At 34.7% G+C, this 17,107-nt stretch overlaps 1 protein-coding gene across 3 annotated transcripts in view; it reads right to left on the reverse strand.

Annotated features, from left to right (window-relative positions):
- Positions 1 to 668: 668 nt before the first annotated feature.
- LOC136027225 (diphthine methyltransferase-like) overlaps positions 669 to 17,107 on the reverse strand; it is a 36,501-nt gene continuing 20,062 nt past the window's right edge. For all 3 annotated transcript variants that reach the window (XM_065704276.1, XM_065704292.1, XM_065704285.1), the window contains exons 3-4: positions 15,654 to 15,792; positions 669 to 1,050 (exon numbers count right to left, since the gene is read on the reverse strand). In XM_065704276.1, coding sequence (XP_065560348.1) covers positions 717 to 1,050; positions 15,654 to 15,792 — 473 coding nt within the window. In that variant the 3' untranslated portion in view covers positions 669 to 716. The remainder of the gene's footprint in view (positions 1,051 to 15,653; positions 15,793 to 17,107) is intronic.

Below are 17,107 nucleotides of genomic sequence, written 5' to 3' on the forward strand. Positions count from 1 at the left end.
AAAAAAAAAAAAAAAAATCAGGTAATGACTACTGCGAAACCGAACAGTGTATGATTTGATGCAAAAGCTATTTCCTGATTCGATACATAAAATAGCTGAGTGTATTGAGTGGGCGCGCGGCTAATCTATCCCCCCAATCTACAATTAACTGTTTAGCAAAAATATAGACATCTTCCATCTGGTGAAAAGTAGCGTGCATCTGGTTAATTGCATATAGATAAAACAATCATTATTAAACTGTATTATTGGAGATGCAAAACTGCTCTGTAGCCCATTTAACCAAGCCCGCCAACTGTTTTTTTATATATATATATTTTTTTTTTTTTTAGCAAAAAATAGACATGTTACACCTCATTTTAACCTGAATCACGGAAAGGTTTTTAGTCTCTGTGAGTGGAAGACTAAAGTGGGCCGATTTTAACTTTTTAACGATTTTACTTTTAAGTAAAAAAAAAAACAAACATATAATACCGTATTTGAACCATAATCATCACAGAAGGATTAGGAATCAATATTCTTATATGCAGAAATTGCATCCATGACCTATCAAGCCCCAAAGTTTACCCTCTAACCACCATTTTGTTTTGTAGAAGGCCAGGCATATTGCACCTTGTTCGAAGCAGAATTCTATTGCCCTAGAACATAAGCATTATAATTTTTAACACTCATTAAAACCATATTCATTTAATGTACTAAACTACAGAAGTTGAAACTGTTTAACATACACTTTCGGAAAAAGACCATGTGTGCAATGCTTTGTCATACATACTACAGCTTGCCACCAAAAATTTATTTTCACCACGGAAAAATCCACCTCGAAACCAGTCACAACCATAAGCTAAACTTGAATGTTTCATGTAGGATCCAGCTAAATTTAATTTCTTAAGTTGCGAAGAGAATATATGGAATCCATTGTGCATTGCAGCTGCAAGTAGATGTTTACCATATTTTGGTTCCCACTTCAACCTCCATGCTCCCCCGCCTGCACAAACTTCTTCAATTGGTGAGCGTGTTGATCGAGTGTCCCAAAGCTTTACAGTTTCATCATAACTGAAAAAAAGAAGTTAGATTATAATTCTAATCAATTATAAATGGGTTTACTTTGATATTGAAAAAGCGATAGTTAGGTAGTACGAGTACAACTTTGAAAACAATTATTTACAACATCGAAAATTACTTTTGAGGCAGGGGGACTTGACGCCCATGTCCATCCCCGGCTAGACCCAAGTTAATACAGATTCGTTAAAATATTATAACAGTACCACTGTAAAACCTTGTGTCTGGCTGATTCCCCCTGCGGACAACCCCCTCTCCTCGCTGACAAACCACTCCCCCCCCCCAAAAGAATATGATAGTATATTCTAGACCATATATTCTACTTCTGATTGTGAATATATGTAGGTAGAATATTCCAGCTTTACTTTCCCTTTGGCCGCTCAATTTTACAAACGAGGGTAATATCCCTTGTCTGCATGGGGAATTTTCTACGGGGGAATAGTCCGAGGGGGTGGTGAGGAATTAACCTAAAACCAAAAATTATGCATCAGTTTTGAAATTCATTGAATTTACTACAGGCAATCCAAAAATTAAAACCTTCGACGACTTATTTCATTTGTGAGAGCCTATTCTGGCTCTTCAATAGAATAAAGAATCACCCTATCTCGTCCAATGAAAGTTTTTTTTTTTAGTTTGTGTGGCCAAACTGTTCAGAATTGATTCGATGGTCTTGCCATAGCTTATACAGCTTTGGTAAGTGATCCGAATAAACGACAGAAACTAAAAGTCGACACCTACTTTCCCGGGAATCTTAGAAGAAACATTTAACTCCTCCGGTTTGTGCCAGAGATAGAGATATTTAAATTATTTTACATCTTAGAAAGCATTTGTTTTTTCTTTTATTGAACAGAGCAGAATTTTCTTTTTAAAGTTCATGAATGGGAGTCCCTAAAAATTTCCAAGTATAATTGCTTTGAAAATCTCAAAGATCAGCTCAAAAGAAGTCTCATTGAATAATTTGACAGTTTTTGAAGTTTCCAGTTGTGTTAAGAGCCTCAATCGAAATTTTTGTGGACACAGGATGCACACTATTTATGCTGCACGTACATTGACTGGACAGCGTTTTGCTTAGGATTATACGTTTCCTTTGTTTTAAACTATCCTCTCGTTAGCTTCTCGAACTGCTGACACGTTTAAGAGTCTCTATCAGTTTCTACCAAAATTTCTACACAAGCTCACTGTGGTACTGCAAAAATTTGCCAATGGGCCCTTTGTCTTTCAGTTAGTCGACGCTGAGAATTACAGAATGACATTTTTGGTATAGAACGGCCTTTAAAATGCTTGACAATATCGCACGAGGTGTTAGATGTAATTTCTTCATGATTAATCAAGGGTTTTTATACCGACATGTCATGAACTAGTTTGCATCTTGGAGTTATTAAGTAGCAATGCGAAATATATGAAAGATATGACAAGAAACAAACCTGCTTCAATTAATTTTTCTCGATTTGCTTTTTAAATTTTTACTCAGCCCCATGGTTCAGTTCTAGATATTATTTGTTCTAACGAGTACAATTAACCGACTTGATACTGACGGCTATGCACTTTTGTGGCGTGCACTAAATATGTATATATATATATATATATATATATATATATATATATATATATATATATATATATATATATATATATATATATATATAGTATATATACTATATATATATATATAGTATATATACTAGCTGTTGGGGTGGCGCTTCGCGCCACCCCAACACCTAGTTGGTGGGACGCTTCGCGCCCCCCCCCAAGTCCCCCCGCGCTTGTAAGTCGTTACGCACCATATTAGTTACGCGCCATTGTAGTTGTGTCCCTGTGTCCCACCTGTGAATAGAGATAGATATAAATATATGTTTTTAACTACGTAAAACATGCGAATATACAACATTCTTCGCTGTCCCATTGTCTGTGCATATAAATAGATTGTCAGGTTTACTGACTCTTGAACATGCAACATATAATTGTCCATGGGAAAAACAATCCGTATTCAGATCTATACCTCATTATTCTAATGATGTGTCCCTGTGTCCCGGTCGTCATTTATATTCCCTGTGTCCCGGTCGTCATTTGTGTCCCGGTGTCCCAGTTTGTAATTTCTCTTTGAGTGTCACGGTCGTCATTTATATTCCCTGTTTCCCGGTGTCCCGGTCGTCATTTGTGTCCCGGTCTGTAATTTCTATTCGAACAATCCCTGTGTCCCGGTCGTCATTTATATATCCCGCCTGTGCCCCCGGCGTCCCCGTTGTAGTTGTGTCCCTGTGTCCCGGTCGTCATTTATATTCCCTGTGTCCCGGTCGTGATTTGTGTCCGGGTGTCCCAGTCTGTAATTTCTCTTTGAGGTTCCCGGTCGTCACTTATATTCCCTCTGTCTCGGTCGTCATTTGTGTCCCGGTCTGTAAGTTAAGGTGAGTGTTTTTTCTTTTTAGTTTTTTTTTAGTTTTTTACCTTTTTTCTTTTTTCAGTTTTCTTTTCCTTCTTTATTTTTCAGCGTCACTATGAAGTACATATCGACGAACCTTTGTTTTTTTAACTTAAATCTGGTAGGCATTGATGACCTTATCCAAGTCAAAATCCCAAAACCAATCATCATCGCTATCATTTTCAGTTTTGATATGTTTTGACTCTCGCTGTCCAGGTGGATTTTCATCTAACTGCGCGGTTTTGCGTTCAAATACCGTTAATGACGTCACCGTCAAAGCAAAAATGACGACAACTAATTTCATGACATCAGTCAACACAGAAACATGACGTCACCTGATCCACAGACAGACAGACAGACAACTTATTTTTATATATATACTAGCTGTTGGGGTGGCGCTTCGCGCCACCCCAACACCTAGTTGGTGGGGGCGCTTCGCGCCCCCCCCCCAAGCCCCCCCGCGCGCGTAAGTCGTTACGCGCCATAATAGTTACGCGCCATTGTAGTTGTGTCCCTATGTCCCACCTGTGAATATATATATATATATATATATATATATATATATATATATATATATATATATATATATATATATATATATATATATATATATGGTTTTAACTACGTAAAACTTGCGAATATACAACATTCTTTGCTGTCCCATTGTCTTTGCATATAAATAGATTGTCAGGTTTACCGACTCTTGAACATGCAACATATAATGGTCCATGGGAAAACAATCTGTATTCAGATCTATACCTCATGATTCTAATGATTGCCCTTGAGCTTTGTTGATGGTGATTGCTAATCGACCATTCCCTGTCCCGGTGTCCCGGTCGTCATTTATATTCCCTGTGTCCCGGTCGTCATTTGTATCCCGGTGTCCCGGTCTGTATATACATTCGTTTTTTAGTTTTGTTTTTCTCCTTTATTTTTTTCCTTTTTTTTTCTTTTTTAGTTTATTTAGATTTTTAGATTTTTTAGTTTTTTTATTAGTTTTTAGTTTTTTTTTCTTTTTAGTTTTTTTGTAGTTTTTACCTTCTTTTTAGTTTTGTTAGTTTTTTTTTTTACTTATGTCCTGGTCGTCATTTATACTCCCTGTGTCCCGGTGCTTTGTTGATTGCTAATCGAACATTCCTTTTGTCCTGGTCGCTTTCTCTTTGAGTGTCGTCATTTATTTTTTTCTTTTTTAGTTCTTTTAGTTTTTACCTTTTTTAGTTTTTTTTAGTTTTTTAGATGAAAATTTTTTTTAGTTTTTTCCTTTTTTTCTTTTTAGTTTTTTATTGGTTTTTACCTTTATTTTAGCTTATTTTTCAGTTTTTTCCTTTTTTTTAGTTTTTTTTATTTTTTATTTTTTTTTAGTTTTTTACCTTTTTTTAGTTTTTTTAGTTTTTTTAGTTTTTTTAGTTTTTTAGCTTTTTTACTTTTTTTATTAGTTTTTAGTTTTTTTGTAGTTTTTGCCTTTTTTTAGTTTTTTCAGTTTTTTTTTTAGTTTTTTATTGGTTTTTACCTTTATTTTAGCTTATTTTTCAGTTTTTTCCTTTTTTTTAGTTTTTAGTTTTTTTAGTTTTTTACCTTTTTTAGTTTTTTTAGTTTTTTTATTTTTTTTATTAGTTTTTAGTTTTTTTGTAGTTTTTGCTTTTTTTTAGTTTTTTTAGTTTTTTAGCTTTTTTATTAGTTTTTAGTTTTTTTTGTAGTTTTTGCCTTTTTTTTTAGTTTTTTTAGTTTTTTAGCTTTTTTATTTTTTTTATTAGTTTTTAGTTTTTTTTGTAGTTTTTGCCTTTTTTTAGTTTTTTCAGTTTTGACGTCACCTGATCCAGTTTTTTCAGGTGACGTCACCTGATCCACGATCCACAGATCCACAGACAACTTATTTTTATATATATAGATATATATATATATATATATATATATATATATATATATATATATATATATATATATATATATATATATATATATATATATATATATATATATATATATATTTGCGAAAACGAAACAGCTGCGCAAACCCAGTTCTAATCTATTGTCCAATTGGAACTTACTAGTCTAGTCTGACATTTACTAACTTGTTAGCTTACGTTATAACAACCCGTTTCGGCTGCCAAGAAAAAAGAAAAGGTTGTTTCTTAGGGTTTTACTGGGTTAAATTTTGCAGAGGTAAGTTGTGGTCTGTGCAGGTGAATTAATGCTGGTTTTTGCTGGAACTTAAATTTAGATATAGATTTACACAGCCAAAGCTTTTGAGGGGGGGGGATTAAGAAGGGTTTATACGAAAGAAAATGCACAAATCGCGTAAAATTCACAAGCAAAATACAAACCCAGCAAAAAATAAAAATCAACAAGACTCAACCCATGCAACAATAAAAACAAATAGGATTAAACTAAGAAAGATGAAGCCAAGCAAACCACAGCCCAGGCAAAATCCAACCCTCCAAAAATTAACCTACGGAACAATAAACCAATAAATCAACACAACTCAAACGGGCAAAAGTTATATAATCAATGCGGCATGGTGGCAACTCTCCTTGTAAATAGGTAGATGGAGGACTAGGGGATGGAGGCGTTATTGAGGGGGAAATGTTTGTAGGGCTATTTAGATGTGTTTAATTGATGATGTTAATGGTGACAATGATCTCAACAAAAAAAAACCAAAACCTACGATAATGATGGTTCTGATGAATGTGACGATATTGATGATGATCATTGATGATAACTATAATATCGCGCACAACGGCAGCATTGATGGTGACGTCTTTGATGACATCTCCGATAATGAGGGTCCCGATGATGACGACGGTGATGTCACATGTCAATACCTTTGTTCCCAGCGTCTTTATCATAAGCGTCGTTACGTTTTTTTCAATGGGACGGCTTTGTCATGTCATGTATTGATTGCATTGCAGTTGGCATCCTTATCGTCATTATGTACCACGTTCAAGAATACGCATTTAGACCATTACGCTCATACACCCCCTATCTTGCTAAATGTCTTCTTATATGTCATATGATTCGTTGTTCTGTGACGTGTTGCCCCTACTGATCGTTTGAAGTATCCAGCGACTGATGTCGCTTTTTACTTCTGTTGGGTATTGTTTATTGGTTGGAAATTTGAGTGGATTAAATTATTTTTGTCTAAGTTTAGCTAGACATAGCACTGCCTTGATTAAGTTACGCTTGTGTTGTATTTGACAAGAGCTACTTTTTGTGGGTTGGTTTTATAAAAGTTCTAAATGAATTGAGTAATGTTTGAATTATCGGTATGTGATAATCAAAGAGTATATTTCTTTAATCTTGTTTATTGAATTTTCTCATAACAAGGGTTAATCGCTTTATTTTTTTCAGCAACATTACATTACCAAAAATTTAAAGTTATTCTTAATCCGTTTACTCTCAATCAGCAATAATAACCATAAAACATTGCCAGACTTAGGGGGGCTAGAGGGAGTAAGTGCCCCGAGCAGCACGCTAGAAGGCAGCAAAACAAACTTAAATTGTAATATTTATGGTTAAAATTGCAATATTTACAGTATCGATGGTGCAGCAAGGGTTGAAAAATCCTACCCCCCCCCCCCCCGAGTAAAAATCTAACTCCGGCTATGCCACATAAAGGGCAACTCCGTGAGAACAACTCCATGAGCTGGAATTAGAAACGTATATTGAAAGTAAACTTTTTTTAAATATTAACTATTTCCGAACAAGAAAGACTACATGAAATGGAACCCCAACAAAACAATTCATATACAGTTCAATCCGCTACCAGAAGTTTCGTCTTAATTGGAGCATCCGAAGCAGTTCATGTCCCAGCCCACCCTCAGAATGAAAACTATCTAGGAGTGAGCTTTTAAAGAGTTCAATCTGATGAAATATTTCAATATATTAATAAAATCATGTAAATAAGAAATGATAGAAAAATGAACGAGAAAGGTCATTATGTTTAGTTTCTTTTGTCTTAATGGCCAAAACAGCGATTCTTATGACTGAAAAAATTCAACTATGATTTTAAACGTTCTAATATTGTATAAAGCGCTATATACCTTCCCAGAACAATTACTATATAATACAATTTTCTATATGCCATACTAGCTGTTGGGGTCCCAACACCTAGTTGGTGGAGGCGCTTCGCACCCCCCCTCCAAGCACCCCGCGCGCGTAAGTCGTTACGCGCCATTGTAGTTGTGTCCCTGTGCCCCACCTGTGAATATATATATATATATATATATATATATATATATATATATATATATATATATATATATATATATATATATATATACTAGCTGTTGGGGTGGCGCTTCGCGCCACCCCAACACCTAGTTGGTGGGGGCGCTTCGCGCCCCCCCCCAAGCCCCCCCGCGCGCGTAAGTCGTTACGCGCCATATTAGTTACGCGCCATTGTAGTTGTGTCCCTATGTCCCACCTGTGAATATAGATATATATATATATATATATATATATATATATATATATATATATATATATATATATATATATATATATATATATGTTTTTAACTACGTAAAACTTGCGAATATACAACATTCTTTGCTGTCCCATTGTCTGTGCATATAAATAGATTGTCAGGTTTACCGACTCTTGAACATGCAACATATAATGGTCCATGGGAAAACAATCCGTATTCAGATCTATACCTCATGATTCTAATGATTGCCCTTGAGCTTTGTTGATGGTGATTGCTAATCGACCATTCCCTGAGTCGCCATCGTCATTTATATATCCCCCTGTGCACCCCGGCGTCCCCTTTGTAGTTATGTCCCTGTGTCCCGGTCGTCATTTATATTCTCAGTGTCCCGGTCGTCATTTGTGTCCCGGTGTCCCAGTCTGTGATTTCTCTTTGAGCGTCCCGGGCGTCATTTATATTCCTTGTGTCCCGGTGTCCCGGTCGTCATTTATATCCCCCTGTGCACAGGGGGATCTTTTTTTTAGTTTCTTTAGTTTTTTTAGTTTTTCGGCTTTTTTATTTTTTTTATTAGTTTTTAGTTTTTTCTGTAGTTTTTGCCTTTTTTAGTTTTTTCAGTTTTTTTTTTAGTTTTTAGTTTTTACCTTTTTTAGCCTAACCAGGATTTGAACCTGGGACCTTCATTCTCCGTTCTGACACCCTCTCTCACCGAGTGACTACTCCAGCATGTCCATTTTGGTGTTTTAAATGGTATATTATTAACCAAATTAATGTGTTTTACAATATACTAAGCATCGTCATAACAAAAATGACGACAACTAATTTCATGACGTCAGCCGACACAGAAACATGACGTCACCTGATCCACAGATCCACAGACAGACAACTTATTTTTATATATATAGACTAGCTGTTGGGGTGGCGCTTCGCGCCACCCCAACACCTAGTTGGTGGGGGCCCTGACAATAGATTGTCAGGTTTACCGACTCTTGAACATGCAACATATAATGGTCCATGGGAAAACAATCCGTATTCAGATCTATACCTCATGATTCTAATGATTGCCCTTGAGCTTTGTTGATGGTGATTGCTAATCGACCATTCCCTGTCCCGGTCGTCATTTATATCCCCCTGTGCCCCCCGGCGTCCCCGTTGTAGTTGTGTCCCTGTGTCCCGGTCGTCATTTATATTTTTTACTTATGTCCTGGTCATTATGGCTTATGTATGGTCATTTATATTCCCTGTGTCCCGGTCGTCATTTGTATCCCGGTGTCCCGGTCTGTATATACATTCGTTTTTTAGTTTTGTTTTTCTCCTTTATTTTTTTCCTTTTTTATTTTTTTTCTTTTTTAGTTTATTTAGATTTTTAGATTTTTTAGTTTTTTTATTAGTTTTTAGTTTTTTTTCTTTTTAGTTTTTTTGTAGTTTTTACCTTCTTTTTAATTTTTTTAGTTTTTTTTTTTACTTATGTCCTGGTCGTCATTTATACTCCCTGTGTCCCGGTGCTTTGTTGATTGCTAATCGAACATTCCTTTTGTCCCGGTCGCTTTCTCTTTGAGTGTCGTCATTTATTTTTTTCTTTTTTAGTTCTTACCTTTTTTAGTTTTTTTAGTTTTTTAGATGAAAATTTTTTTTAGTTTTTTTCCTTTTCTTCTTTTTAGTTTTTTATTGGTTTTTACCTTTTTTTTTTAGCTTTTTTAGTTTTTTAGCCTTTTTATTTTTTTTTATTAGTTTTTAGTTTTTTTTTTGTAGTTTTTGCCTTTTTTTTAGTTTTTTCAGTTTTTTTTTAGTTTTTAGTTTTTTACCTTTTTTAGCCTAACCAGGATTTGAACCTGGGACCTTCATTCTCCGTTCTGACACCCTCTCTCACCGAGTGACTACTCCAGCATGTTCATTTTGGTGTTTTAAATGGTATATTATTAACCAAATTAATGTGTTTTACAATATACTAAGCATCGTCATAACATAAATGACGACAACTAATTTCATGACGTCAGCCGACACAGAAACATGACGTCACCTGATCCACAGATCCACAGACAGACAACTTATTTTTATATATATAGATATATATATATATATATATATTTAACTACGTAAAACTTGCGAATATACAACATTCTTTGCTGTCACATTGTCTGTCCATATAAATAGATTGTTAGGTTTACCAACTCTTGAACATGCAACATAATAATTGTCCATGGGAAAACAATCCGTATTCAGATCTATACCGCATTTTTCTAACGATTGCCCTTGAGCTTTGTTGATGGTGATTGCTAATCGAACATTCCCTGTGCCCCCGGCGTCCCCGTTGTAGTTGTGTCCCTGTGTCCTGGTCGTCATTTATATTCCCTGTGTCCTGGTCGTCATTTGTGTCCCGGTATCCCAGTCTGTAATTTCTCTTTGAGTGTCCCGGTCGTCATTTATATTCCCTCTGTCCCGGTCGTCATTTATGTCCCGGTCTGTAATTTCTCTTTGAGTGTCCCGGTCGTCATTTATATTCCCTGTGTCCCGGTCGTCATTTGGGTCCCGGTCTGTAGTGTCATCTTATAATGACGTCATATACAAAGCATTATATACTTATAATGACGTCAAATGCAAACCCACAAACAAACAAACATGCATATATACAACTTATTTTTATATATATAGATACATACAGTTTCTTTTTATTTATTTTTATTTTTTAGTTTTTCTTTTCTTAGTTTTTTTCTTTTTTAGTTTTTCTTTTTTTTAGTTTCTTCTTTTTATTGATTTGTTTTCTTCAATTTGTCAATGTTCATTCTAACATTCACACTTGGAAAAATCTTTACGTGCCAACCATGCTAAAGCTCCAACAATTTATAATAAACCTTAAAATTGTGGGTGTCTGTTTTAAGGTTTTCGAATTACTTTAATCTATTGTCAAAAAAAAATATATTGAAATATTTGTGCAATTCCCAGTTTTTTTTTAGTTTTTTAGCTTTTTTTAGTTTTTCTTTTCTTTTTAGTGTTTTACCTTTTTTTATTTTTTTATTTTTTTATGTTTTTTCTTTTTAGGTTTTTTTTTAATTTTTTTAATTTTTTAGTTTTTTTTAGTTTTTTACCATTTTTCTTTTTTCAGTTTTCTTTTTCTTCTTTATTTTTCAGCGTCACTATGAAATACATATCGCCGAACCTTTGTTTTTTTAACTAAAATCTGGTAGGCATTGATGACCTTATCCAAGTCAAAATCCCAAACCCAATCATCATCGCTGTCATTTTCAATTTTGATACGTTTTGACTCTCACTGTCCAGGTGGATTTTTATCTAACTGCGCGGTTTTGCGTTCTTTAGCCGCAAGCCTTTTGGCATTAACCCTTTGAGCAGATTCCTCGGCTGTTTCTTCTGCCATTGTAGGATTTATACTAAATTTTCTCTTTCAATTAACTATTTGAGCAGCTTCCTCGGCTGTTTCTTCTGTCATTTTAAGATCTATACTAAAAATTCCTCTTTACATGCCAAGCTTGCTAAAGCTCAACAATTTATAATAAACCTCAAATTTTAAGTATCTGTTTTAAGGTTTTCGAATTACTTTAATCTATTGTCAAAATATTTCGAAATATTTATGCAATTCCCAGTTTTTACATTTTAGTTTGCTTTCTTTTTCTTCTTTATTTTTCATAATCTGGCGTAACAGACATAGTGTAACAGACATAACACACAAACAACTTATATATATATATATATATATATATATATATATATATATATATATATATATATATATATATATATATAATATATATTATGCCATATAGTCAGAATGACCTCCCTTATCAACAAGAATAACTTCTATGAATTATATAACTGACACAATTACAAAGAGGAGCAACGATTTGTCAATCAGAATATTTTTTCTTTGTCAAAAGATCAATCAAACAGTTCGTGGTAACGAACTGTAGTAAGGAGCGATCCGGCTCAATAGTAACCAAAACTCTAAAAAATTGAATTTTGATATCAATAGCTACATCAAAAGAATCGCATTTTAATGCTGATTTTAAATATATAAGTTTCATCAAGTTTAGTCTTAGCCATCAAAAGTTACGAGCCTGAGAAAATTTGCCTTATTTAGGAGAATAGGGGGAAACACCCCTAAAAGTCGTAGGATCTTAACGAAAATGACACCATCAGATTCAGCGTATCAGAGAACCCTACTGTAGAAGTTTCAAGCTCCTATCTACAAAAATGTGGAATTTTGCATTTTTTGCCAGAAGACAAATCACGGGTGCGTGTTTATTTGTTTGTTTGTTTTTTTTCCCCAGGGGTCATCGTATCGACCAAGTGGTCCTAGAATGTCGAAAGAGGGCTCATTCTAACGGAAATGAAAAGTTCTAGTGCCCTTTTTAAGTGACCAAAAAAATTGGAGGGCATCTAGGCCCCCTCCCACGCTCATTTGTTTCCCAAAGTCAACGGATCAAAATTTTGAGATAGCCATTTTGTTTAGCATAGTCGAAAATCATAATAACTATGTTTTTGGGGATGACTTACTCCCCCACAGTCCCTGGAGGAGGGGTTGCAAGTTACAAACTTCAACCAGTGTTTACATATAATAATGGTTATTGGGAAGTGTACAGACGTTTTCAGGGGGATTTTTTTGGTTTTGGGGGTAGGGTTGAGGGAGGGGGCTATGTGAGAGGATCTTTCCTTGGAGAAATATGCCATGGGGAAAAAAAATCAATGAAAAGGGCGCAGGACGAATCTGGTCACGTTGGAAAAAAACGTCAAATTAAGAGCTTAATGTACAATGCTGGGTGTTCGGAGCCTCTCTATTATGCAAACAAAATATTTCATTTGAAGCACGGTAATTTACTCAATGAAAATTTTTGCAAAGCTTGCTTTACTGATTTTTCACAGAAATTCAATTTGCACTTTAAAAATTATGTATTATTGGAGGCTGCAGTCTACTCAGCCCTATTAGGCAATAAGGCCTTGTTGTGTAAGGCCTTGGCCGTGTGGCCCCTTATGTAAATTTGTTGGTGTCACTAAAGAAGAAAAAGGTTTTGTATTGACAAAATATGCCATATACTGAAATAGAAGTTGTGTTCACATTCTCCAGAAAATCATACTACAGAGTCACAAAAAGCTAAAAACAGGGCCTTCTGACCTGTTTCCCTTCGCAGAACTTCAAGGTTTTCGCGATTTGTCCCATAATTTCCAACATTTTCGAAATAATTCGCTGTATTTTTGCATTTGTTCCCCCCTATTTACTATCTTTGCGCCGAAAGAAACTCCTGCCAACGTGCCTTGGGGGAGAGGGCTATATTTTAGGTACCAGGGAAAGAATCATGTATCTTGAATGATTTTATTGAGGACCTGACTGACACTGTTAAAGAAACATAAACGCGAATTTGATTTTAATGTTGTGTTAAATCATAGATATCTGCCATTCAGATTTATTTGTGGGAAGTGTGTGTGTGTGCGGGGGGGGGGGCGTTGGTGAGCTCATCAGTTTCCCACACCCTTACTGCTAAACAATACAAGACATAAAAACTCCAATGATAAAAATAGTGCCAGACAAATCCAGCCAGATCAATTATGCGCATAGGTACGATAAAAACCATTGGGTCTATTGCCACTGAATTAACAAAACATGGGTTGTATGATCTTTGAGGTAATTTTCTACACCTCAAGTGGAAAAGGATCAGAAGTTATTATTCCAAGCAGGAAAGAGTACGCTCTTCGGGCAGAACTAAAACTAAGGGAATAGAAGATTCATTTCATATATTTTGTCCTGAATAATCATCAAACCTGGATTTTCCAGAGATTTAGAAAAATTGTTAGCCCACAGCTGGACCCTAAGCAGGGTGCAGGAATCACAGGAAGCTGTTCATACAGCCTCCCAGTCTCAGAAGCTAAGCTGAAGCGTAACAAAACAGTCGTCACTAAACACAAAAGAAGACCATGAAAATGCAGTTCAGAAACGCCATTGTAGCATGTATACAAAAGCAATCTAACGGTTATAGACTATAGCCTAGTTACACACCATCTAATATGCTCGAGGCCAGCAGATTTTTCTATGGAGAATGGGGTATCTATGGTCCAGGAAAGTTTAAGGCCTACATTTTCAAACTGTCCATGACAGAGGTTTTAGACAAAATGGAAAAACAATCAGATGAAATAGAGATTTAGCCTGCGACGTATCCTCATTTGGAATAAATATAGGATGAAGTGTAGAGTCAGGAGAGACAGGGGACAAACTGTGTTATTTATCCTTTTACAACCATAGATAGGATCTGTTTAATACTAATACCTTGCTGTATACTTTTTAAAAGCTAGAAGTCATGGATCCTCTTTTTTTCACTTTCAGACACAAAAAAGACACATGGAAAATCTAAATTTTGCTCTTTACTTTCATTAATTTTTTTTTTTTTTTTAAATCATCCTACAGATAGCATTTTTTCGGACAACTGAGATAACAGATGAAAAAATTTCCCCTTTTCTACCTCCTGATTTTATATACCAACTAGAAAATAAAGAATTAGGCAAATTAATCATTTCTTTGTTGATTTCCTCCCTTCATTACTCAGTATCCTAGGAACTATCCAACTCAGTTATTCAAATAATTGATGCATTTCACAAAGACATTCCTCATAGGCTTATTTAGGATTTCCTGCGCTGTTTTATACAAAAAAATGAGCTTCTCCTAGGTGAAAAAGTGTTTACTTCAGGACCTGCACAAACTGCAAGGCACGTGTCAGGACTATTTTGTCTTATCTTGTCCAATGTAATTTATTTTTTATTTATAATTTAGGAGGTAATAAAATAAAAGAAAAATAATTAAAAATATGAGGTGCTCATTAAATGAAGAACTTGTTTTATTTCTTAATGTAAGGTTAATTTATTGAAAGTAGATCTAGATAGGAATACCAAACCTATATAATACAACCTTCTTCATATAAATGAAGATGTATAACAAAATAATCCGTATTTGTCTTTGAAGTCTATAATCATTAAGTTAATATTAAAATGAGAGGTAGAAGTCGAATTATTGTTTTCATTTAATGTTTTAATTATACAAATTAAGAAAGTAATATTAAAATATTATCTTAGTTGCATGTAAAATGTTGTTATAATGCAAATTACAAGGTTTTATTCACCAAGATCCACAATTGACCTTGTATTACAGTTTGGCTGAGCCTTACACACTCTCCATTCGTAAACACGGTTAGAAAATAAATAAAAATTCTCAGAAGATAATTTGTTACGAATGTTTTATTCTACAACAGTTATTCATAGAAGTTAACATGCCTGGAGATATAGAAAGCTAATTCATAAACAAAAAAAAAAGTTTTGCGGCATTCGACTTTGAATAACAGAATAACAACGTTGACAACGTTGAATAGCAACGTAGACAGAAAATGACAGGTATGCGAGGCATGAACAAAGAAAACGTGACGTCATTGCAGAAAGCGTGCGACTGGCCTATGGGTCCAAGCAAGTTTAATGGCGACGGCAAAGCCAATTATTAATAGTTACAGGGTCAAGGAAGCGTCTTTACTTTTACTCAACAACGAACTGTTCCTATTTGTTCTCAAATCTAGACAGTATGCAAATTTCTATCAATCCAAACCCTACACCCGTCCATCTCACAGGATGTAGAAGCAAACTCTACCTTTCAATGGCTGAGAAACCCGTTATAAAAATTGAAAAAATATTCGAGAAAGACAAACGCTTAATCTCTTAAACAAAACAGGCAATTTTACAAGTTTAAGATTCATAAAACTCATAATTTACCTTCCACTAGCAAGTAAGTAGTCTTCGAATGGATGAGATTGAATGCTTGTTATTCCCATGTCTCCTTTCTTCCCAAGAAGGGTGCCTTTGCCAAGTGAAAGACGAGTATCATACATTCTAAGACAACAGTCATCTGAACCTAAATAATTGCACTAGACTGTTAAGAAATACATCAGAACAAGAGTTATTACTATAAACATGGAAGCTTACTATAGTTACACCGGGACTGATTCATTGTCATGACCGATGCTTCTTGACGTTCTGCAAGAGGAGGTAGGTAGCAAGAGTGTATTTATTTGATGATAACAAGCTATAAAATATTGTCTTTTAGAGTGTATTTAATGAATAAGCTATCAACAATTGGAACTTAACACCTTTCTCGGCATAATTCACTGAAGTTTCTAGATGTTTCAAGAGAGCAAACTGGCAGCATTCTTTGATAAAAAGTTGTTGATGGATAGTTATAAAATTGTCTTTTAGAGGGTCTTTGTGTAAAAGCTCATAGCAGGTGCACCTTCATCAGAACTGAGGTGCACAAGCTGCGAGCAATAGAGTTAGAAGATCATAAAAATGTCTGCCACTTTGTCTCTAAGCCTCTTACATGTTTTTTAAACTTCTTTTGTCATTTTCTGGCATTTATTTCAAGGTATGTCCTTGCAGTGGTAGAAAAGCTATATCTCTATCACTGCAAGGCCCAGCTTTCATTTCAAAAAGAAAGGATATCAATTCGTTATAAAAAGTTGCCTCATATATTATCAAATAGTTGCTATTGAACCTTATTGTCCCCTGGCCAAGTCTTTTCAGAATGAAATAAATAAAACAGATGTCAGATTCAATACAAAACTTCCAAGAGGGACAATTTTCCACAAAAAAAAATCCAACAAAAATGAATGCAATCGATTAAAACTTTTTTTTCGATTTAGCTGACATATGTCTACCATTGTTCTTGTTAGTAGGTAACTGGTGTGGGTAATTATTAAACACTAAGATTCCAAGAGCCTTACCCCTTGAAAATTTTGAGGAAGTACATTAAAAGGAGTAAAAAGATGGACGTTCTGGCAAAAGAAAATATTTCTTTAAAATTCAATTTAATAAGACTCATTATACAAAAATGTGGCCACATTAATAAAGCCCAGGGATGTACATATTCCAGTAAAACTAAGAACTCACTCTGAATAGAAACGATTATGGAGAGTCATAATGAAGCAAAAATAGTTCCTGATTTAAAAAAGGAATAGTTCCATTAGATGATGTCAAAAGAGAACTGAACCAAGATAGCATCCAGGAAAACACTCCTAGAGTGAAAATTTTGAATAGAATATGCTGTTAACAATGAAGGTTTGAATCCGTGGGCCTAATAAAGGGGAGTTTAAATGATCAGATAATCTTCAATTATAAATGTTTTCCTCTGTTCAGCAATGGTTTCATCATATTGACGTTTTGTAAAGGTAAAA

Source organism: Artemia franciscana, chromosome 1 (assembly GCF_032884065.1).
Source record: "Artemia franciscana chromosome 1, ASM3288406v1, whole genome shotgun sequence".
NCBI lineage: Eukaryota > Metazoa > Arthropoda > Branchiopoda > Anostraca > Artemiidae > Artemia > Artemia franciscana.